At 36.0% G+C, this 24,531-nt stretch overlaps 1 protein-coding gene across 1 annotated transcript in view; it reads right to left on the bottom strand.

Annotated features, from left to right (window-relative positions):
* poln (polymerase (DNA directed) nu) overlaps positions 1-24,531 on the bottom strand; it is a 195,059-nt gene that overhangs the window by 41,630 nt on the left and 128,898 nt on the right. Inside the window, exon 8 of the mRNA XM_051928538.1 lies at positions 1,866-1,997. Coding sequence (XP_051784498.1) covers positions 1,866-1,997 — 132 coding nt within the window. The remainder of the gene's footprint in view (positions 1-1,865; positions 1,998-24,531) is intronic.

Genomic DNA, 24,531 nt, shown 5'->3' with positions numbered 1-24,531 from the left:
GTTTACATGCCTTTCCTAGACGTGTACTACTTCTTCTGTGTGTGTGAAACATTTCATTTTAATTTCGCTCCACTTCTTTTGATGAGGAATACAGTGGAAACATGACTATATGGATAAATCAGGGTACATTATTCCTAGCCTAGCAAAATATTTCTAGTACTTCTGGGGAATTCTCAGTAGTTTCAAAGTTAACAGAGACTCCAGTATGTTCCAGGATCTTCTTTCAATGGGCAATTTTGTGAAAAATGCCCAAAGTGTCTTCTTAATATTTGCCTAAACCAGTTTAACTGGCTCCTTTCACTCTGTTGCCTTCTAAGATTCTCTTGTATTGTTGATGACAGATATCAAACATAGATGTGTGAGTTGCATAACATTTATGATGGTTTTTGAGTTGAGGAATCATGATTTAAACAGTTAACAAGAGCATTTTGCTAGGCTAAAATTACTCCTGACCTATATTATGGCCCTATTAGTGCATGTTTCCTGGCCCAGTCACAAGTATGCATCGCTCCCAGGTGATATTGACAAAGCAGAGTATATCATTTGTCACTCAGATAACAAAAAGGATGCATTTCAGTCATCCTTTTAATTAAAATCATAAAAAAATATATAATGAGGACAATCTGCAAAAAATGTATAAAACCAGTTGAAAGGTATCAAAAGTGCAAAATACAATCTGAACCATAATCTTAAAACCCAAGATTAAGTGAGATTATTGCTCTTAAACATTTCTTTTGTTTTACTGTAAACAATGACGCTTACATTTTTGCCCAAGTTTTACCCAAGTGTGTGTCTCTGATCAGGAAAATATTCCATTAATTTATTCATTCTCTGATTTGCAGGTTCAGTTCAGGAATGTAGGGAACTGGTGTCAATCCTAGAAGGATTTCAGAGCAAGACAGAAACATAGGAATGTTCACCAGTCCATCCTGGGCTACCTTCATTAATATGGAGCCACTTTAGAGTTTCCAGTTAACCTTGTATGTTAAATATAATTTGCTGATTGCTTCCTATGGTGTAGCAATTACACATTTAAATCATAATTCCACCTAAACAAGATATCTGAACCAATGTGTTCATAAAGCCCAATGTACTGAAGATTATCAAAAACAGCAATGAGAAGATTAACATGTTTTATCTACGTGAACCTTCAGTCAAAGAGAAAAATATGATTTACATTTACATAGCAGTAAGATTTTTCACATGTATCTCTTTTGTGTATCTGTGCAAATTTTTGGTGAATATCCACAACAGGTATTTTCAAATCATGAAGACGCATTGTTTGTAGTTTCTCAGGCTTACAGCAACACCTAAATTCTTATTTTGCTGTTTTGTGAAAACAAAGACACCTGATCACACACCAGCTTCATTTAAATCAGTAATCTACACATACATCAAAAATAAATTAGTTTAACTGACAAAATAAATACTTAGAATGTGTAACAGTCAAATTTTCCTCTTTTACAAATAAAACTTAATTAGAATGTATATTATAAATTGTTTAATATATTTTATACTGTATTACACTAAAACTGAATTTATGTCTCAAAGTTATTTGGGTAGTTTATTTTTTGGTTTTTGCCTTTTTATATTCGTTTGCAAGAAAAAAACTTGCTATTACTAAATAAGTAATTACATTTTTAAACTGCATAATAGTGATACTTTTTTTATAAAATTTTCTAAGAATGTATTATAATCAAAGTGGAAAAGACTTAAAACAGTATTACTCAGTTTTAATACAGCATTTTTGAACAATAGATTGTCTAAGCATAAGCATCAACATACATTTTAAGGAAAGCATATTTAATTAATTATTCTTAAGCTTACACAAATACAGCATGTTACAAGTACAAAAAGTACAATACCTTTTGCTTTGCACTGCTGTATGGTCCTACGTGAAAATGACTGAATGTCTTTAAATCTGTCCATGAAACTTTCCACAAATTGGGTAACTTTTTCTGAAGTGATATGTAACTCTCCTGAAAGACGTTCTTTACCTAAAACACATTTACTTAAATTATTAAAACTCTACCACGATAATTCTGCTCTGCAATATTTTTTCATCAAGCTATATAATTTGATAGAAAACACAAAACATTTATAATTATTGTTCATTGTATCATTTTATTTACTAGATACAGTAAATAGCAGTCAAATATACTGTATGCAGTGCATTTTTGATATACTGTACATATGGAAATTTACAATATCAGGAGGACCTTATGAGGTATACGTGAATATGCCAAATTATACCTTTCATAACAAAAAATAAAAGCAGGTCAGAAAAATCAATGGAATGATCTAAATTAATTTAGTTCCCTTTCACCTAGTACAGTACTTTTAGGTTCATAACGGAACATTTCATTCTACTCAGACTGCTGAAAATAAACCTGTAGAGCCAGAAGTCCTTAGTAGATACCTAGGCCAACTGGCTCCCTATGAATTCTACAATATAGGGTGGTCCAGATCTAATTATGCAATTTTCATTACGCTATAACTTAAGTTTATTACATAGAGAATTCACAGCACCTGCCCTGCACATAGAGATTTCACTTAAAATTCTTTTTGTTGCCGATAGATGGCAGCACCTTTCCTATATTCCAAAATGGCGGGGAGATGGTTGTCAGTCAAACAGTTGCAAAATTAGATCTGGACCACCCTGTATACTACAAATGCAGACCAATGTGCCTGATTTTAATGGACTAATCTAAGACAGTCAACCTAATGCTGGTCTACCATTACTAATGTAAATTTCATCCATTAGCTTACAGATTCTGTTCCCTTTCGTTAAGAATTACTTTGTCAAGGCAGCAGTGTCACCAAGCACCGTAACTGGAAATTAATAAAACAAAGAGAGTGGTAAAGACTTTGTGATGGCTGATATCAATGGTTGACACAATTTATCGGGAAATATGAAATGCACTGTACAAAAATAGTGGAATTTGATTTATGTGCTGAGGCAAATTAGACATTTCTTGCATTGTCAAGTAGAACATTCCAGTCAGGGGGAGTTTGGGCTAATGACCTGGCCACCTACAGATGTTTTATTAATCTTTAGCTTGAATCTTCTGCTTACAGTATACACATTTTAATAAATCTTGTAAAGCAAAGTTACACACGATTGTTTTTATGTTTAAAGCATGTTATTTTAAATATTTGTAGATGTGCAGATGCTTTATAAAAAATAATGCCTTTAAAAGTATGTGACTAGCATAATGTCAGCAAAAATACCTGTTCATTCATCTATTTAAGCAGGAAATATTAAATCCTAAATTTAAATTTTTTCACATATTCAAACAGAGTGCAAGCTGGGGTAGTTTGCAGCAAGGAGCTAGTATTACACAAGTATGTTGTATTAAAGGCAATAGCAGTGGAGTCACCACTGATGAATTGGAGAGAATTGCACTTAAGAGGTTTCCTGAGCCATGTCTTCTATAATCCCACAAACTAGTAGAAATCATGTTTTTCCACTGAAGGTCTGTTCAGCTTTTCACCAAAAACATTTCAGTTTTTCAGATGTGGTTTGAATAATTTTTTTTGGCTTTTGGGCCTATTTTCTGGTTTATCTACAACAGTGTTTACTAGATTGATGTATTTTCTTAATTATGAAAAATAATGTTCGATGTGTTAATTGAATAGTGAACTCATCATCAGATACAGGGGTCTTCCCTGACTGTCTAAAGGCTGTAGTTGTTAAAACCCTGCTCAAGAAAAATAATTTTGACTTCTCTGTCTTTTTAGAACCTGACTGAAACTAATCATAGCTTACTACTTTAACCAATGCAGTTTCTGTACTATTTGCAGGATACCTGTGTCATTTAGTAATTACTTTAAAATACAACTAAGGGTGTATAAAGCCTCATATAATCTTGGCCCTTCCTATATTTTGGAATGCCTGTCCCCCCTACACTCCAAGTCGTAACCTTAGATCTTCAAATGGTGGTCTGCTTATAATTCCAAAAGCCAAGCTTAAAACAAATGGTGAGGTGGCGTTTTGCTGTTATGCACCTAAAATCTGAAATACTTTAAATTTGGGCTAATACTGTGGAACATTAAAAAAAAAAACTGCTAAAACCCTATTATTTCAATTTGGCTTTTTCATAGCTACATTTCAGTTGCATTCTTAATATATAGGGAGAGAATTATCATATTCTTCAGGGATTTGAAATCTTTACTAATTCCTACTGTCTTTGCCGTCTTTTACTGTTCTTCAGTGGTGGTGTGGTGACTTGCTCAGTGTTAACTGTAACAATTTGAACTATGTGAACTATAGTTCAGATAAATAGTTAATTTTGTCTTAATATATGCAGTTCTACCCCTTAAAGGATTCTACATTTTTTCTTGATATGAAAACAAGAAGATTTCCAAGAACATTCCCTGTTTCACCTCAGTAAAGCAGTTAACTAAGAACATAACAGGACAATTACTTTAAGTTTCTTTTTCATGCACACATCTTAGCGTCATCAGTATTTGAAAGAAAATAAATGATTCTGTACTATATAGTAACAAATAGCAACACCGTGAAAGGAAAAAAAAAATAAAGCTCCAGAAGTGAATCCTAAGGGGCACAATATCCAACAATATATAGGAAAAAGCAGTATCAGAAACAATCGATAGTAGTCTGTATAAAAGAATGTTGTGTTAGGTCATGAGAAATTAAGGCTATAAGCATACAGGCTGTTGCATTTTCTTCATTAGAGTACTGTATTATATACAAGTTGCAAAAGAAATATTGTATACTTATGCTTTTTAAAGCTGTTTAACTTATAATTCTTTAGAATTTCAGGTCAAACAATATACTAATTATATTCTGTATAGGCTACAGTACTGCAATTGAGTTTTAAAGAAACTAAAAGGATCTGGCTTTAACAGAAATGTGGTATGATTAATTTTAGAAATTAATATTAGAATATCTTGTTCTGTTGCTAATAATTAGTAAGGAGGTATGAGCAAGTTGTAATGTTTTGTAATCGGTAGTTGTGCTACAGTAAAAATGTGATTACATAATTTGAGATCTATGCCATAACATTTTTACTACTATTTTTAGAGGAACTGTACACTGCACTTTCAATTTCTTATTTGTCTGACTAGAATTTTTTTTAAATAAAACTTGGATTTTCATAGTTTAATGGATTATTTTGAAATGTATTCAAAATTATCCATGCAGAGATGTTTATTAAAGTTAATGGACTGGTTTAGAAATCTCTCGGGTCATTTAATTGTTTTTGTGTGGTCATTTGTAGAACAGGAAATATACAGTGGAATCAGAGTATTTAGACCCATTTACGTTTTTCCCAATAGTGTTGTAAATTTTATTTAAATGTATACATGTACTGTTTTACCAATCAATCTACACTCAATAACCTATAATGACAAAGTGAAAATGTTTTAGGAAAGGTTTACAAATTTATGAAGAATTTCATTTATAAAAGTATTCTGACCAATAATTCACTACTTTATAGATGGCAAAAATATAAATTTAAAATTCAATCTGCGACACAATATAGTGTGGTGAAAGTGTGGGGGTCTAATATTTTCTGAACTTGTGGTATTGTTTCCTCAACCTATTTTTAGTATGTGCTTTTTCTGTTGCATTTCTGCAAGCACCCAGTGTGTATCGTGGGTGCAATGCTTGAATCACCCTTATGAAGATTGTCAGTCTATTGGATGTCACATCACGCAACACAAGCATACTAGTCATATTATTGCAATTGCTACTTAATGTCATGTGCTTTTTGCTTTTGAAAGGACAGAAAACCCATACACATTCAAGTAGAACATTAGGATCCCACACAGATGGTTAACAGGAAGTGAACTGAGCTGTGACACAACAGCATCAGCCACTACAACAACATGCCATTCCATTCAGTTTCTCAGTTAAATAATTTTTATATTTAGAATTAATTTAATAGTTAATTGTAAAGGTCTTTATTTTTATTATTTAACAGATACCGTATTTTCTGTATTATGACAATTTTAAAATATACTCCATTTGCATAATCCATAGCAAATCATTAAGGTTTTCACCATTTTCTTATCCACACAATCAAATGGTTATTAGAGATATTAAATTAAAACATGTTATTGCAGGCATAATTGATGAGTCTTTACAGAAATGTGCTCGACTAATGGGTTTCATGAATAAGGCTAAATATCACAGTTACTAGAGGTATTAACTCCAGCGACCCCAGCGAAGTACAATCAGAACTTCATGCCTGCTGAGAGAAAAAAAGGTTATCCATCTTGACCATGGAGTTGCTTCACTGTTAATTAACCAGAGAGACCTGAAACAGGTACACTGTCTCATTTTATTAATTATAAAATGGTTAAATGCATATTTAAAACAAACCTATTTTTTCTGGCCACAGAAAGAGCTTTTTAAAAATTTAAATAAATATACAGTATATATAGAAAAATAATACTGTATCATCTTTATATTCAAATGGTTAAAATGAGGAAGATGTACTCTCTGACATTTATGATAGATAGATAGATAGATAGATAGATAGATAGATAGATAGATAGATAGATAGATAGATACTTTATTAATCCCAAGGGGAAATTCACAGTTATGCTGACATACATCACAATAAATAGTATGACATACTGTTAAGTAAAACATTTTATTCACTGATTAAAATTGCAGCTTGTCAAAATTAAGCAGTGGAAGTTGCATTGATCAGGTTTAAAAGGTCAGCCTATCTCTGTCTAGCACAACAAAATTCTGATTTAGTTCTCACTGTTGGACTCTCTGGAATGCTGAAAAAAGCTGACAGAGATAGCACATTAACACTAGAATTACCAGAGTCTACGAAAAAACTCGTAAAACCGTTCTCACCTCTCCGCCAGCGTCTTTTGTCTTCTAAATGTGCCGATTAAGACGAGCAACAAGCAGCCGGCTATTCCATCCCCCACCGTCGCAGAACGTTCACTACGTTTTCCCAGCTCATGCCTTGTTTGATTATCTGGGAGTGACTGAACTGCTGGAGTTTTAGAGTGGAAATAATAGATCGCTATTTGGAACACATGCATTTCATGTGTGTTCCGTTTCTACAGTAATCTGTGTAAACACATTTTTAAAACAGAAACGTTTTTCATATTTTAGTAGTAAATGACAAAATGTAGGCATAAACTATATAATGTATGAAGCCTGAAGTTCAAAGATCAAGTAAACACTTTCACAAAAGGTTCAAGGAATAGACAACAGCTTCATTGGCATAGCGGTAAGATTTGCTGACTTGTAATCAAGAGTCCCCGGTTCGATCCCCACTCACTCCTATATTTGCTGTTTTCAGTAGTGAGCTGTTCTTTTTATTAATATTATACAGTACACACATACATTTGGTTTGCGTCTGTAACACACGGTGTGCATTTATAGGACTTGTAAAAGTAGTTTTTTTTTTTTTTTTTTTTTTTTTTTTTAACTTTTATTCTCTCTAAATCACGATCACGATACATACTACTGCCCCCTCACCCAGGGATCTGACTCTGTTATTTTTTTTTTTTGAAACGGAATATCTGGAGATGTGAGTGGTGTTTTGAGACAATGGAACTGGACATTCTCTCATCTGGAGGGATTAAAGCGGACACACAAACGCTGGTAAATCAGCCTTCTTTGTATCTCACTGTTACTTGATTTTTTTTATTCAGTTTTATTGAGTGTTCCTGCTCATGCTGAATTAGTGTGCACCTTATGGTGTATGATGTCAAAAAAAACAAAAAAAAAACAACACCGACGTAGGTATATATGATATTTGGAATTATTCGTTTTATGACCTGTATAGTACATTTCGGAAAACTTTGTGGCACAAATGCAACATTATTCATATTACTCATATTCATTCGCATAACATCTTGCTGTTTGTAATCACTGACTGCGAGTTTTTTTTCCCCGATCTTGCCAGTCCCCACATGTTGCTGTATGCTGTTTCTTTTGTACTCCAGGACATGCAGAGGATAGAATAGTACACAGCAGTAAGTTCAGCGCTATATGCAATCATCAGATTCAAATGTTAACTGTTCACACACACACTACATTTACAACGTGTGTACCTGTTACAATGTACACGCTTCTCTCTATGCTGTGGTTTGTATTACACACCTAAAAGAAAGAGACAATGCAATATTATTTGAAAACGAACAGTGTCAGATCGGGTGTGGATCTATGCTGGCGCTATTACTGAAAGAAAAAAAAGATATGCATGCGCGTTGATCCTGCAGCACTGAATAAGCTCACGTGCTCTAAAATCCCCTCTCCCCCCGATCTGACTCCAAGTAACAGCGCAAGTACAGACACAAACCAAGTGTGATCAAGAGTCCCTGGTTCGATCCCCACTCACTCCTATATTTGCTGTTTTCAGTAGTAAGCTGCTCTTTTTGTTAATATTATACAGTGCACACATACACTGCGTCTGTACTTGCGCTGTTACTTAGAACCAGATATGGGGGGGGGGTTATGTGTGGGGGGATTATAATGTAATGGTAGAGTGCGTGAGCTTATCCAGTGCAGCAGGATCAACGCACATAATCTTTTTTTTCTTTCAGTACATGTGCCTTCCCTGTTTATTTATATATCTAGTGACTTTTCTGCCTGTCTGTCTATTATGCAGTGCTCAGTCTGTCTGTGTGTTATGGATCTTAAAAATAACAGTTATAAGGACACTTGTTCATGTTAATTGCAGTCTCAATTGTTAAAAAATATTTTAAACGTGGCATCCCACAAGAAAATATAACGATCTCATTAACTGACAGTGAAATTTTATGTCCGTTTGAGGTTAAAGAGAAAAAAAAAGGAACACTTTTTCCTCAACGGGGAATCGAACTGAGGTCTCTGAAATACAGTAAGCCTGCTGCGCTCTGAGACAGCAAATCTTACCGCTACGCCACAGAAGCTGTTGTATTGTGCTTGAACCTTTTGTGAAAGTGTTTATTTGATGTTTGGACTTCATGCTTCGCACATTCTATAGTTTATACCTACATTTTGTAACATTTATTACTAAAATATGAAAAAGTTTCTGTTTTAACAATGTGTTTACACAGATTACTGTAGAAACGGAACTCACATGAAATGCATGTGTTCCAAATAACAATCTGTTATTTCCACTCTAAAACTCCACTTCACTCCCAGATAATCAATCAAGGCATGAGCTGGGAGATGCTCATGCACGTTCTAAGTCGTGGGGGGATGGAATAGCCAGCTGCTTGCAGCTTGTTTTTATTGGCACATTTAGAGGACAAAGGACGCTGGCGGAAAGGTGCGAATGGTTTTAAGGTGGGCCGGATCTACGAGTTTTTTCGTAGACTCTGGTAATTCTAGTGTTAATCAATCCTGTGGAGAATCAATTAAAAGCTTAACTCATTATTGTGGAAATTTTGTTTTCTTCTGAAATGGTTTTTGTATAGAATAACCTTGGAGCCTCCCCTAAAAGGGTATTAACTATAGGTGAAATTCTGAATGAGAAAATTCATCTTTCATGCTGAATTTGCCTATTAGTCAGGAAGTTTTACTTGTGATGCAAATAGGGTAGCAACATATGGAGAATTCACATTTATTAATGTGTTATTAATTCCTAAGTTGATCTTCTAGTTTCATTATCATAGGTAAGTTTGATCTACACTCATCATAAAACAGGGCAAAGTGCCTCATTGTTATGTGATACAGTAAAATTTAAATCTCTTCATTCTTGAAATGTACAAATTGTGGATCAGGTGTGTTTATTTAATATATTAAATATAATGTACATATATAAAGTGTAGTAAAAGTTTCCAAAACTTGTTCATGCTAACTTATAAGGCATTCTAAACTGGATTGGAGTGAGTGTGAACATGAGCATGATGCAGACTGACTACTACCTTTTACCAAATGTTCCTGCTAACACTGACTCTTGTTCAACAAAGCCTTAAGACAAGGAATAGGACTAGGTGAAAACAATCGCATTTCTTTGCTTTTTAGGTGGAGTGATGTTTAATATTCAAAACATAAAAGTTAATGATAGTAATTGAAATGTAGTTATATTTGGTGTTGTCTGCCAATGTTGTGATATTTAAATGCAGCTTGAAGAAGAAAGTACATGAATATAACATAAAAACATAGCATCAGCACAACCTTAAAAGAATTTCATTAATAACATTACAGCATACTTAAGGCATAATAAATAAAATTATTGAATATCTCTGATATAATTGTAAGTTTTATGTACAGGGACAGACACTGCAGTCTGATTATGATCATCTGCCTTCTGTATCTATACATTAATACACTAGGATTTCAAAACTATACATGCCATTAAATATATATTTCAGCTTTTGTAGATGTAAAGACTGACATCTAGATTAATTATGTCAGATTCTCTTCATTTTAGTAAGATATTGTAACCAGCAATATTTTAGCAAAAAACAAATTAATCTATCTATTATAAAAAGAAATCCTGTCCCCTGTCCTGATAGTCTACGATACGTGATCTTTCTCGGAAGATCATTTAAAGACCCGCGAGACAAAAGAGACCTACCACGGTGCGTCTCACGGGAACATAGAACGAGAGTCTTGCAAGACACACCCTACTTACAAGCAATACCAAAAAAATAAATAAATCAGTAGTGTAAAGGCAGTCATGCAGCACACACAGCTCCAGGGCTCTCAGTGTATAAGGTCATTACGGTAGAAATGAATAGGGTAGAAATGAAATGAATAGGGTAGAAATGAAACATCGACAATTAAACGAAGAAGCGCAAAGAAAAGAGACTCAAATGCGTTGGACAGAAAAAGAGCAAAAATGAATAATTGAGGTGCAAATTCAGAAAATAAGGAAAGTAATTATCACCCCGGAACAAGTGGAATTGAAAAAAAAAGCATGTCCAATCCGGCTCAGAATTAAATGACAGTGAGTAAAAGACAAAGTAGAACTTCATAGAGATGTTTACAAACGTTGACGCTAAACACATGCAAAGCAGGTTAGAGACTATGAAACCAGGGAAATTAGAAAGGCTCAAAAAAAAAAAAAAAAAAAAACTACACATGTGGAGAAAGTTAAAGGATATGAAAGCAGGAAAATTAGAAAATATAAAAAAGTAAAGATCGCAGTAGCGCAAACAAACAAACTGCCTCATTTAACTATGCACCAGTCTAACTTTGGTTTTGCACAATAATTACTACACTATTGCACCTTAACACTTAATTCTACTTTATTCACATAATTTTACTTATGTATTATGTTCTACTATACTATTATCTTTCGATCTATGACTTTTTGTTAATCTAACTGATATTCTTCTAACTTTGCACAGTTTTTGATAAGCAGATCAGGATGCATTTCACTGCGTGTTGTCCTTTATAACTATGCATGTGACAAATAAAGAATCTTGAGAATTTCAAAAATGGAGTTTACCGCACATACATTTATTGGTTACTTTGTTAATGTATATATATATTTATCTGTCTGCTTATTTAACACTAGAATTACCAGAGCCTACGAAAAAACTCGTAAATCCGTCCCACCTTAAATCGCGTCTTAAAGCCGTTTGCACATCTCCGCCAGAGTCTTTTGTCATCTAAATGTGCTGATAAACAAAAGCTACAAGCAGCCAGCTATTCCATCCCCCCACCGACTTAGAATGAACTCCTAGCTCATGCCTTGCCTTGATTTGATTATTTGGGATTGAAGTGGAGTTTTACAGTGGAAATAATTCGAGCGTTATTTGGAATACAGTAATCCCTCCTCCATCGCGGGGGTTGCGTTCCAGAGCCACCCGCGAAATAGGAAAATCCGCGAAGTAGAAACCATATGTTTATATGGTTATTTTTAGAATGTCATGCTTGGGTCACAGATTTGCGCAGAAACACAGGAGGTTGTAGAGAGACAGGAACGTTATTCAAACACTGCAAACAAACATTTGTCTCTTTTTCAAAAGTTTAAACTGTGCTCCATGACAAGACAGAGATGACAGTTCTGTCTCACAATTAAAAGAATGCAAACATATCTTCCTTTTCAAAGGAGTGCAAAGCAAGCAGTCAAAAAAAAAATCAATAGGGCTTTTTGGCTTTTAAGTATGCGAAGCACCGCCGGTACAAAGCTGTTGAAGGCGGCAGCTCGCACCCCCTCTGTCAGGAGCAGGAAGAGAGAGGAAGAGAGAGAGAGAGAGAGAGAGATAGAGAGACAGATAAAAAAAATCAATACGTGCCCTTTGAGCTTTTAAGTATGCGAAGCTCCGTGCAGCATGTCCTTTCAGGAAGCAGCTGCACACAGCCCCCCTGCTCACACCCCCCTACGTCAGCGCAAGAGAGAGAGAGAGAGAGAGAAAGTAAGCTGGATAGCTTCTCAGCCATCTGCCAATAGCGTCCCTTGTATGAAATCAACTGGGCAAACCAACTGAGGAAGCATGCACCAGAAATTAAAAGACCTATTGTCCGCAGAAACCCGCGAAGCAGCGAAAAATCCGTGATATATATTTAAATATGCTTACATATAAAATCCGCGATGGAGTGAAGCCGCGAAAGGCGAAGCGCGATATAGCGAGGGATCACTGTACACGCATTTCATGTGTGTTCCGTTTCTACAGTATAGTATTCTGTGCAAACACATTTTTAAAACAGAAACGTTTTTCATATTCTAATAGTAAATGACAAAATGTAGGCATAAACTATATAACGTATGAAGCCTGAAGTCCATATATCAAAGAAACACTTTCACAAAAGATACAAATAAGAGAACACGTGCGCTTTTCTTCAAAAATATAACTGCACAAAAAAAAAGCCGCGTTAGCATGCCACATTGACACTCTTACTACAACCGCCGCGGTGGCGTAATGGTATCAGCTCCTGACTGGGGATCAGAGGGTGGCGAGTTCGATCCCGCACGGCTCCACTTCGAGAAATGAACTGCTCTCATTCTTGCAATTTTAGAATAACAACATAAATTTCATTTCAGTCTGTAACAGCCGGTGTAACTTATGATACTGGTAAAGGTTAGCTTTTTTTTTTTTTTTTTTTTTTAATTCACTTTTCATTCTCGCAGTCGATGCATACTAACGCCCCCCCACCCCACCCAAAAGGGTTCTGACACAAACGCTGGCGAAGCTGCCTTCTTCGTATCTCACATAAAATTTTCACACCTGATCTGACGCTGTTCGTTTTCAAATAATATTGCATTAGTGCGATGAAGTTTTCACATATATTGTCTCTTTCAGGTGTGTAATAGAAACCACAGCATAGAGAGAAGTGAGTACATTGCTTCTTACAGGAAAAGGTGATGGAAAAAGTGCATTGGTACGAGAATGCAGTCACGAGTATACTGCAGTCTTTATGTGAAAACAGCATAAATAATGTGAAATCATTCTCTCCTCTGCATGTCCTGGAGTACAAAAGAAACAGCATACAGCAACATGTGGGGACTGGCAGGAACACTCAATAACACTGAATAAAAAGAAAATCAAGTGACGGTGAAGTATGAAGGAAGGCAGCTTCGCCAGCGTTTATGTGTCAGAACCCTTTTGGGGGGTGGGGGGGGGGCGTTAGTATGCATCGACTGCGAGAATGAAAAGTGAATAAAAAAAAAAAAAAAAAAAAAAAAAAACCTAACCTTTACCAGTATCATAAGTTACACCGGCTGTTACAGACTGAAATGAAATTTATGTTGTTATTCTAAAATTGCAAGAATGAGAGCAGTTCATTTCTCGAAGTGGAGCCGTGTGGGATCGAACTCGCCACCCTCTGATCCCCAGTCAGGAGCTGATACCATTACGCCACCGCGGCGGTTGTAGTAAGAGTGTCAATGTGGCATGCTAACGCGGCTTTTTTTTTGTGCAGTTATATTTTTGAAGAAAAGCGCACGTGTTCTCTTATTTGTACCTTTTGTGAAAGTGTTTCTTTGATATATGGACTTCAGGCTTCATACGTTATATAGTTTATGCCTACATTTTGTCATTTACTATTAGAATATGAAAAACGTTTCTGTTTTAAAAATGTGTTTGCACAGAATACTATACTGTAGAAACGGAACACACATGAAATGCGTGTATTCCAAATAACGCTCGAATTATTTCCACTGTAAAACTCCACTTCAATCCCAAATAATCAAATCAAGGCAAGGCATGAGCTAGGAGTTCATTCTAAGTCCGGTGGGGGGATGGAATAGCTTGGCTGCTAGTAGCTTTTGTTTATCAGCACATTTAGATGACAAAAGACTCTGGCGGGAGATGTGCAAACGGCTTTAAGACGCGATTTAAGGTGGGACGGATTTACGAGTTTTTTCGTAGGCTCTGGTAATTCTAGTGTTAAAAACCTAAATTTACACCAGGAGTCAAAAACGTTCTGTCTAGCCCTTGTACAAAAACCTAGACAAAAGCTGGGGTATCACCTTTGTAAACCCATGTACTTTTGGAACTGTGAGAGGAAAATAGCACGACTTTACAGACAGGAGTCCAATGCAGAACTCTACTTACTTTTTTACTTTGTAAAAAAAATTTATTAAATGCTGATGATGTAGATCATTTTGTCTATGCTGAAATTCCAAACAGAGAAACCTATCTTGAAAAAAGATTAAAAAGATTATATATATAGTAAATGAAACATATGAAAATGTTACAAAGAAAATGACTACATGTATAGACAAAAGTATGGTAATATTACATATACAGTAGATCCTTGACTCATCCACTTATGACGATATTGACCCTATGATCCTGTCTTTATTGGTATGCCTAAGAGATGCAGGTTATGAGCAAATGTAGGTGTATGCATGAGTTAATGTGTCCTTTAAATTGAATGGGGTACCATGTCCACTTGCCTTTTTGCAAGTCGTGTTGAAGCAGAGACCCGTTAATAAAATAAACTATTTTGGAAAATAGAAGCATGTATATGAATTCTCAATTCCTTCTCAAAATAATAATAGTGCTGATGAAAGTAATGTAATAAAGACAAATAATAGTAATGAGATAGGAACACGGACAGAACATTCAGTACATTTTAATATAAGCATGTATTAAACTAGGAGAGGAGAGGAGCATGTGCTGATACAGCCCACTGCCGCACCCACCACATGACAAACCAACTCAGGATCCCAGATTAGGACCCTAGTGCAGCCATGCAACAGGTGACACCTCAGCACCACACTAGTTCAGATGGAAAGGGACAGTGTGGGGTTTTTTATGATTGCTGGAGTGCCAATTCTGCCACCAACCCCCAGGTTTTCCCTGCAGGTTGGAGGGCCTACATGCAGGGTTGGATACAGATTAACGTCATATCCAGGACGGAACAATTGCAGGTTAAGGGCCTTGCTCATGGGCCCAACAGAGTAGAGTCTCTTTTGGCGTTTACGGGATTCGAGCCAGCGACCTTCCGATTGCCAGTGCAAATCCCTAGCCTCAGACATTGAGCTAATAAATAATAAGATATAATTAGGTTCTGAGTACTATTTTAAAATTTTTATTGAACTGTAGAGTCAGTAACCCTAAATAAGTTACTTTCAGACCCGTCCTTTTTTTATTTTTAATAAGTGACCTTTTTTTGTTCACCCAAATGTTTTAAAAGCCAATGTATTCTAATAAATACATCTATAACATCCACACTGATGGAATGCAAATGTGCCACAATGCAGCATCCTGCATGAAGTGACCTTGTCGTGTTCAATAGTTGATGTGTTCCATCCCTGTCTGTACTGCTCAGATATCCTACTATATTTGAAAAGCTTTGATATAAACAGGTCTTTCAATATACTGCTTTTCCTGCTTCACTCAAATTTCCAAACTGTTGCATGCTTGTTTTAATTTCTAAAATGGTGCGTTAGGGTCAGATTCTGGCGTTCCATTTTACTGACACTATATATAAAACACAATCTAACAAACACAATTCTATTCTCACTACTGTACGTCAAAAGCGCATCAGCAGTGTTGAAGTTTACAAGAAAGCTTGCTCTTTTGATATCACGCAGCATCAAGAAAGATTCCTTTGCCCACCAAGTAAGTGAAATATACTAGTTTCAAACTCACCATTAGAACCTTTAAAGGTTTGTGCAACTTGTCAAGTGTAAGATTTGTGAATTTAACAAGTCTCATTACCATTATAAAAAGTCAAAATGATACACACTGTTAAAACTGTTGAGACTCTCTTCTTTTCTCCCAGCTCTTGATGTGCTAAATCAAAAGGCATTATTACTAAAACAGGCAGTGACATCAGATGGAAAAAGATTTAAAGCATAGAAAGGGTTTTGATTTGAGACATCTACAACTTTTCCATTATTTTCTCATTTTAAAGCTATTTTTTCCTGAAGGAAAAACAACTTTAATCAGGAACAGAATCTTGCCATAATAACCTTAACCTAAATCTGTAGTATTTCCATCATAATCATAATGATTACTAACTCAAGCACATCTTTGACTCATCACATTTGCTTCCATAGCAACAGCTGTTCAAAACAAGGAAATGGATAGTGGTTAAAAAACAAATAATTCATAGAAGTTTTTGAATCCCTTGCTTCACAAACAAATAATTCATGCTGTAAAATGCTGAAATAAAGAATGTTTTGAAATCATGTAAATCCCCATTTTTTTTATTACAAAATGTAATGCTCTACATGAATTTATACAGAAAATCAGTTTGTGTTTATATTTTCCTACTTCAATAGTCTTCAAGGAATTTTTCAAATATAAAGGTAAACTATAGTAAAGTATTTGATTTATTTTCCATAGAAACTCTGCTTTTTTGTGGAAAAATACTTAATGACTATAACCAGTAGTGACAAGCCTTGCAATGATGTAACCATCTTCCCTTGGAGTGTTGAATTAAATATTTGACACTGTACTCAGTGTGACTAAAGTCCTCAAATTAACATCATTTGACTTAGGTGTCAATGAAACTAGAATTATGAAGTCAAAAAATAACAGTTGCTTCTTTTACTATCTTTGAAAGCAAGGTTCTAAAATTATTAGAATAAATATGATTTAAAAACATGGCTAATAAAAATAGCATCTTTGAGAATCCTTTAGATGGGCAATGTAACATTTTAAAATGCAAAGCAATTTCACATCAGGAGTACAGGTAGCTCCACCGAGGTTACAAGTATCACATTTGAAAGTTTGAGTGGGACTAAAACTTGATACCTGACTTATGTTCCATCTTTAATTGCAGTAAGGTTTCCTGCTTAAAACAGTTAAAGGAACTTTAAAAAAGTCAGTCTTTCCAATAGTGCTGTTCTATGCAAAGAAAACATCTATATATATATAATTCACTAAGCCGGAAGACAAGTAGCCACCCATAGAAAGCATTCACTAAACTGCCGACAAGACGCCAATGGCGCACGCAGGAAGGAGCCACACCCACCAACTCTTACCATTGGATACGACGAAAACTCGCAGAGCCACGCCCACCAACTCAGACGCGACGCTTCGGAAAACATGCCGTCATTTCTGTTTGTCTGTGCCTCAGTCCACTTGCAGCTCTGAGCCACGTTGACAGAGGCACACACACACAGGCAGTGCGAGAGAGAGAGCCGCGCGCACACACACAGGCAGCGCCAGAGAGAGAGCCACGCAATCCTTTAAAACTGAGGTCAAAACACAATGAAGGAAGGAGTCTTTAAAAACCAATAAGCCCTGTGCCTCTTTTTCATTAGCGTCTCACCTGCTTCACCGATGCCGGCCCTGCAACAGCCGAGACGCTCTCTCACCAGCTGACCTTCTCTGTGCCTGACTCCACTACTGTCAGTCGCCTGATTAAAAATGGCCTTTTGAAAGGGAGCTATGGACCCGCTATACCACAGGAACACATTGCCTTCGAGCCTGCTCTCGCTCACTCTAACGTACCGGCTTTCTCTCTCTCCTCACTCGCTCGCACACTGCACAGGGGAGAAATGCCTGCAGCACGACTTCACCTGGAAACCATTTCAGCCACACTTCCACGCCCCTCGCTACACTGTGAGTACGATGATTATTTAAAAATGGCCTTTTGAAGGGGAGCTGTGGACCCGCTATACCACAGGATCACCTGTGACATTGCCTTCACATTGTTTTCCTTTTATTTATGATCCCATCGAGCAGATCAGACACCCAGGCAAACAACACTGAATAATCAATAGCTGCAACCACTATGCCCGCCCCAACTCCTCACCTGAGTCGGTTTCGTCTGTGTTCAGCAGTGTTTCCCAAACTCAGTCCTGGTGAACCCCTTTGGATGCAGGGTTTTGTTCCAACCAGATTCCAAATCATTAATGCCGGTGAAACTCATCCGGGATAAGTTGGTTTTTCAAACGCAGCCATGTAGCAGATTAGTCTAGCAGACTAGCTGGATGTAATAATCCGAAATGAATGCGCGCCCTTGCGCTGAGTTAAAAGCCAATGTATATTGAGTCTAAAAAACATGATCAGCAAGTCTTTGATAGGCTGCAACAAAATGATGAACCGACAAATTAAACGCATGTGCATTGTACTTACTGAAAGTAACGTTACGGATTTTGCAAATGTTCATTTTCTCCCTCTGCTTAAAAACATTAAAAAAGCGGCGTGATTATACGGCGTATACTACACCGCGGGTTGACTATGCAGCGTGTAAAACAGTTTGTTTGTCGCCGATAACTTGCGTTTTACTTTAACACAAAGACAATTTCCTGTTAGATTTGCCTTTACGATGATAATTAATAAGGCACAGGGCCAAACTTTCAAAAAGATATGCATGTATCTGCCAAAACCACTGTTCGGTCACAGACAGTTGTATGTTGCTATCTCCAGAGTTCCATCTTTTCATTCACTTACTGGTATGCCTGCAGGAACACGTGCAGCAAGCGAGCGACAGAGAGAGCGCTGGACACATAAGATTAATAATACTTCATTACATTGATATACCGGTGTTTTCAGTATTCAAAGCGCTATCCACACAGAGAGGAACCGGGAAGGGAACCCAAAATCTTGCACAGTCTCCTTACTGCAAAGCAGCAACACTATGACTGCGCTACAAGGCAGTTAAAGAATGCACCGGGCTCGATTTTGTTTTCACTTCAATATGGACAACTGTGTCGTTCAGGAAGTGTTCACCCATCAATACATAATAATGCGGCGTATGCTACACCGCGGGTTGGCTAGCGGGTCATACGCTCACACTGATTACGTCCCTGCCCTTTGTACACACTCCCTCAGCCCCCCCCCGCTACTACCGTTGTCGGGTGACTTGGTGGATTATATAGAGAAACCCAGCCAAAACTGCAAAGAACAATGAAAAGTCTACGTGACTCACAGGTGCGTGTGGACTGTGCAAACAGGAAAACGACTCAGGTGACGAGTTGGGGGTGGGCACATGAGCAGGCAGTGCATACTAAACGAGAAATCAGCAGACTAGCATGACGGAGGGGGCGCCCTTCCCGTCTCCTCCCGTTCCACCCTCCGTGCCCGAGCACCAACCGATTTTTCAAATGTTAATTTTCTCCCTGTGCTTAAAAATCATTAAAAAAGCGGCCTGATTATGCGGCGTATGGTACGCCGCGGGTTCGCTAGTAGAAATATATAAAAAAAGATGTTTTCTTCTTGTGGTTGACTTGCACAATTAATATTCAAATTATTTCATCACCTGTGATTGCATTCACTACACTTGTGGCATGCAGACTTATTTTGTTAAATTGGAAGAATCCTAAATCTCCTCTGATAAGTCAGTGGGAAACCGATGTTTTACATTATTTGAAATTGGAAAAAATCAAATTCTCAGAGGATCTGTACAGAATTTTTTCAAAACCTGGCAGGATCTAATCAATGATATTTTAGAATAAGAAATAATTATTTCCGCATTTCTTTTCCTTCTCCATTTATTTATATATATATATATATATATATATATATATATATATATATATATATATTTTCTTTTTTTTGTTTATTTTTGCCCTATTAAAAAGCCCTAAGCAATTCTCCTTTGGCCATGCTCTCCTTCTCAAGGGTGGGGTTTGATTTGTCTTTAATTCTTTTTTGTATTAATTGATCTATTTGTATGGAATGATTACAATAAAATTAATAAATAAAATTAAAAAAAATTTATAATTTCATCACATATTAAAGTTGTTATCAGGCAAACTATATTTATAGCGGAAACAACTATGGACTGCTCAAACATCTTGTAACTATGCAATCAGCAAGTAACAAGATTATAAAGTCTTGAAAATAATATTTTTATGTGTTGAGATCACTCAAAATGTTTTTTTACATAATTCCACTGAACATAATGAAATACTGCAAGTGAAACAACATCACTATTAATAATTGCATTCAACTGGACAGAATTTAGATGAAACCAGGGCCGGCTCATACATTTTTGCTTATTACCTTCAAATGAATAAAAATTTCATTTTCCAAACCACAGAATCTTGAAGGGCAATTGCTATACACATAATTGCTCATTGCTGTGTGATTGATTGGGTAATCCACTGTGAGGTTTGACATGGACATTCGATTGAAGGTCAGGATGGTGGGAGATGATTTTGTCACATGGACACTTGATTGTTTCACTGACAACACTCGAATATTTTAATGAGCAGAGGGATGGGGGGTTGTCCCCTTGGTGAATTGTGCACACTCGCTTAATTGAGTGGAACTGGTCAAAAAGCCCCTTGCTATCACGGGCATTTGGGAGCACATCCCTAAGCTCAAATTCCATAAGGTCACGACAAAAATACTTCTCTCTACTTGTAGGAAAGCTGACAACCCTTTTATTAGCTCTCACATAACAAAGGACAGCAAGACTTTGGATTCACTTTGTTCAGCCCTCAAGACATAGGTTATACCCTTCACCCTGGCAGGTCAAGAGATCTCACTTGAACACCGAGTCTGTCTTTACCAGTAAACCATTCTATAGCTCAGCTCACTATAGGTATTTCAATAAATGGGATCAAAAGAATTCATTTTCTGCATAAAACATATGGATATTGTTCATATACTATAGTAAATAAACTGTTGTTTGCATAAGATTAAAAATATACCACTTTTTGGCACTTCAAGAGCTCCATATAAGATAACTTAAAAAGACAACAAAAATGCTTGTCTCAACATGTCATGTAATTTTCTGATCCACTTAATCCAGACCAGGGACACGGAGGGTGCTGAAGCCTATCCCAGATAGCATGAGGCAGGAACAAATCCTGGATACACACAACCACACACCTAACACACACTAGGGCAAATTTTAGCATTGTTAATTCACCTAACTTACATGTATTTGGACTGGGGGAGGAAATCGTAACGCATGTTATAAAAAAAAAAATGCCTGTATTCAGAAAAATGACCAGCACAGAGTACCATTATGATCTTAAAACACTGCCAGGGCCTGGTAGTTCAGGGTAGCTTCCCTGACTGCAGACATTTTAGAAGCTAAGTGAAATTCACGGAGGTCAGTAGGTATTAAACATCATTATTTTCATCTCATATTTCAACTATTATTTTTGATTCTGCATCTTCTGATTTTGTAAGTTCTATTTTCATACATTTAAATTATTCATGTTCTCAAGATGCACTGACTCCATTCAACTTTTTTATTTATATCATCATTTATTATTCTTTCTTTATTGGAGTATTGTACACTAGAGAAAATGAACCAGTCCCGCTTATTATAATTTACAGGCAACTTTTGATGTTTTCTTAATTTGTTACTTTTGTTTACTTTCATTTATTACAAAAATCTGTAGATATCATTTTATGCATCAAATCATTATTTAGGCTATCAGACCCCTTCTGCTTAATTTGTTTTACACCTTTCATTAGGTTCAAGGCTTCATTCTGCTCAGATTTTTCATTCGAACAAACTGTTTTCAAATACACTGAATCAAATTTAAGATCTCAGAGGACCAGAGATTACCTCAATATAGCAATCTATATAAGACAAGAACTACTTCTTAACATTATGCCAGTCTACTGTAGAACATACTCATGCACACTTTGTCTCATCGGTCATTAATGAACTTAACATGGAAGACTATGTGTGGATTTTTTTTTTTCACATGTCCTAAAGTGACAGTAACATAATAGCTCTGCTATTTATAGTGCATCTTAATACAGATCAAAGAAAATCTAATGTGTTGACAGGATTAATTCCATATTTCTGAGGTCTCCCCTTCTATAAACGAGAATGTACCATGGTAAATGTCAGTTATATTGACAAGAATAGAGCGTTAAAAAATAATTAGAGGGATGGATAATGCAGAAAGATACAATTACAACATAGATCATACCAACTTTTTCAGGCAGAATGCAGTGTTTAATTTTCAGCCTGTTTTACTATGTCACAAAATGATGTCTCATGTTACAAGGCAATTATTGTAAGCTGACTCTAGGAAAAAATAAAAAGGACAGAATAGCTTTCACTTGTAATGTTGTCTGGAACAGGTTATATTGTCTAGACATTTAAATGGATTCAATGCAGTTTCAAGTTTCCAACAATACAAAGGAAATTATAAGGAGTTATAAATAGATGCTACACCAAGCCAATAATGCAATAGGATAAAAACACTATTTAGGTATACAAACATAAGTGAATTTCATGAGATTTTTCATGTATCTGAAAAAGTCCAAATGTAATATAAAATAAATGGATATGACATGAGTTGAATGAAAATGGTTCTAATTAGAAACTTCAAAGAACATGTTTAATTCCCTGTTGCCCTAGTTTTCTGGTAGTATGTTCTAAAAGCACAGTTAATACTGGATTTAGGAGAGAAACTAAAGCCTACACTGTTTCCATGTGGTTTACAGAGATAAAATAGCCCTTTTTTTTTTTTTTTAAATTTTAAAAGCAAAAAACACCAGTTTTAAACTCACTGTTATCTAAGAATAGTTCAAAAACTCCACATGATGATGAGATATCACTTTCTTTATAGCGGGCCTATATATATATATATATATATATATATATATATATATGGTTGAAAATATTTTTTACTGTCAAATAATGCGAAGAGTACGCAACACGTGTTTCACCCTAATTCTAGGCTCATCAGGAGTACGCACTGACTGCACCCCCCTCTCGGGGAATCGAACCTCGGACGTTAGTGCTAGAGGTGAAGCCTCTAACATTGCGCCACGGCGTGTGGTTCGTTCATTTGACAGCATGTAGATCGGGGTAATTACATTCATGACATTCGTAGTCTGAATCACAATCTGATTGTATGGGTGGTTACCTACCAGGTAACGCTTGTGGTTGGTTATTTGACAGTAAAAACTATTTTCAACCATTCTATGATCTGCATCTTGCAACTGAAAGAGGGCACCGTGGTGGATGTTAGCCGACTTGCTGACCAACCACAAACGTTACCTGGTAGGTAACCACCTATACAATCAGATTGTGATTCAGACTACGAATGTCATGGATGGATAGATGGATAGATAGACAGATACTTTATTAATCCCAAGGGGAAATTCACATACTCCAGCAGCAGCATACTGATACAAAAACAATATTAAAGAGTAATTAAAGAGTAATAAAAATGCAGGTAAAAACAGACAATAACTTTGAATAATGTTAACGTACTGATGTCATCCTTGTGGACTATATTGAAAGAGTTGACTGCCAAGTCATGTTTATCTGTAGAATTTGATTTAAAAAATAGAGAACATGCTTCTAAAACTTCATTTTTGTTAAAACTAAGGGGTCAGGCAATATTTTTTATAGCTTTTTTTCCCTTTAGAATTTCTTTTGTTTGCATTTTAATTCAACTATCCCTATGCAGATCCCCAACCTCAAAGCCACCACTCTGCCCTGCGTTGGGACAGATAGTTTAAAGCACATAAGTAGCAGATACAAGAAAGCATGCAGTAGTGTTGGCATCTTTAACAGTACATACATGGGTTTAGAGATGGCAGTTGGTATGAAACAGGTGCTGTAGTTAGTTAAAATCATAATAAAATTATATTAAATTTTAAAACAGCTTAAATGTCAACCAAACAAATTTTAATAATGAAGCCAATACAATGCAAGTCCTGATGTTGGACCTTTTAAAAGACGGCACCGGTGGGTGTTGTGGCACAACAACTTACCTTAATGTTAGTAGTATTAGGAATAAAATAAATGATTTGGAGTTGTGTTGCTGCACAAAATTGTGATATAATAGATATAACAGAAACCTGGCAAATAATAGTAATAAGGACGAGTATAAAGTAGACAGGCACATTTTATTTAGGAAAGAGTGACAGAACTGAAAAAATGGAGCAGTCGCCATTAAGGTGGAAGAGGAGTTGAATGCAAGTCTTCTTCAATTAGGTAATGGGCCACAGCTTAGTGAGGATGTTTAAATCTGACTAGAAATCATTAAGCATTGAGGCCTTATGTTAGGGGTGTTCAATAGACCTCTAAATCATACAAACATATTAACATGCAGTGTGTCATTCAAAAGGTTTTCAGACTACTTCCCTTTTTTCATGTTTGGTTATGTTGCATCCTTATGCTAAAATTGTTTAATTTCTTTCCTCATCAAGCAATACCAAAGAAATTCTGCAAATTTATAAAAAAAAAATATATATATATCACATTGACACAAACATTCAGACCCTTTGCTATGACACTTGAAATCTGGTTGA

Source organism: Erpetoichthys calabaricus, chromosome 5 (assembly GCF_900747795.2).
Source record: "Erpetoichthys calabaricus chromosome 5, fErpCal1.3, whole genome shotgun sequence".
NCBI lineage: Eukaryota > Metazoa > Chordata > Cladistia > Polypteriformes > Polypteridae > Erpetoichthys > Erpetoichthys calabaricus.
This window is presented reverse-complemented; position numbering and strand designations above follow the sequence as displayed.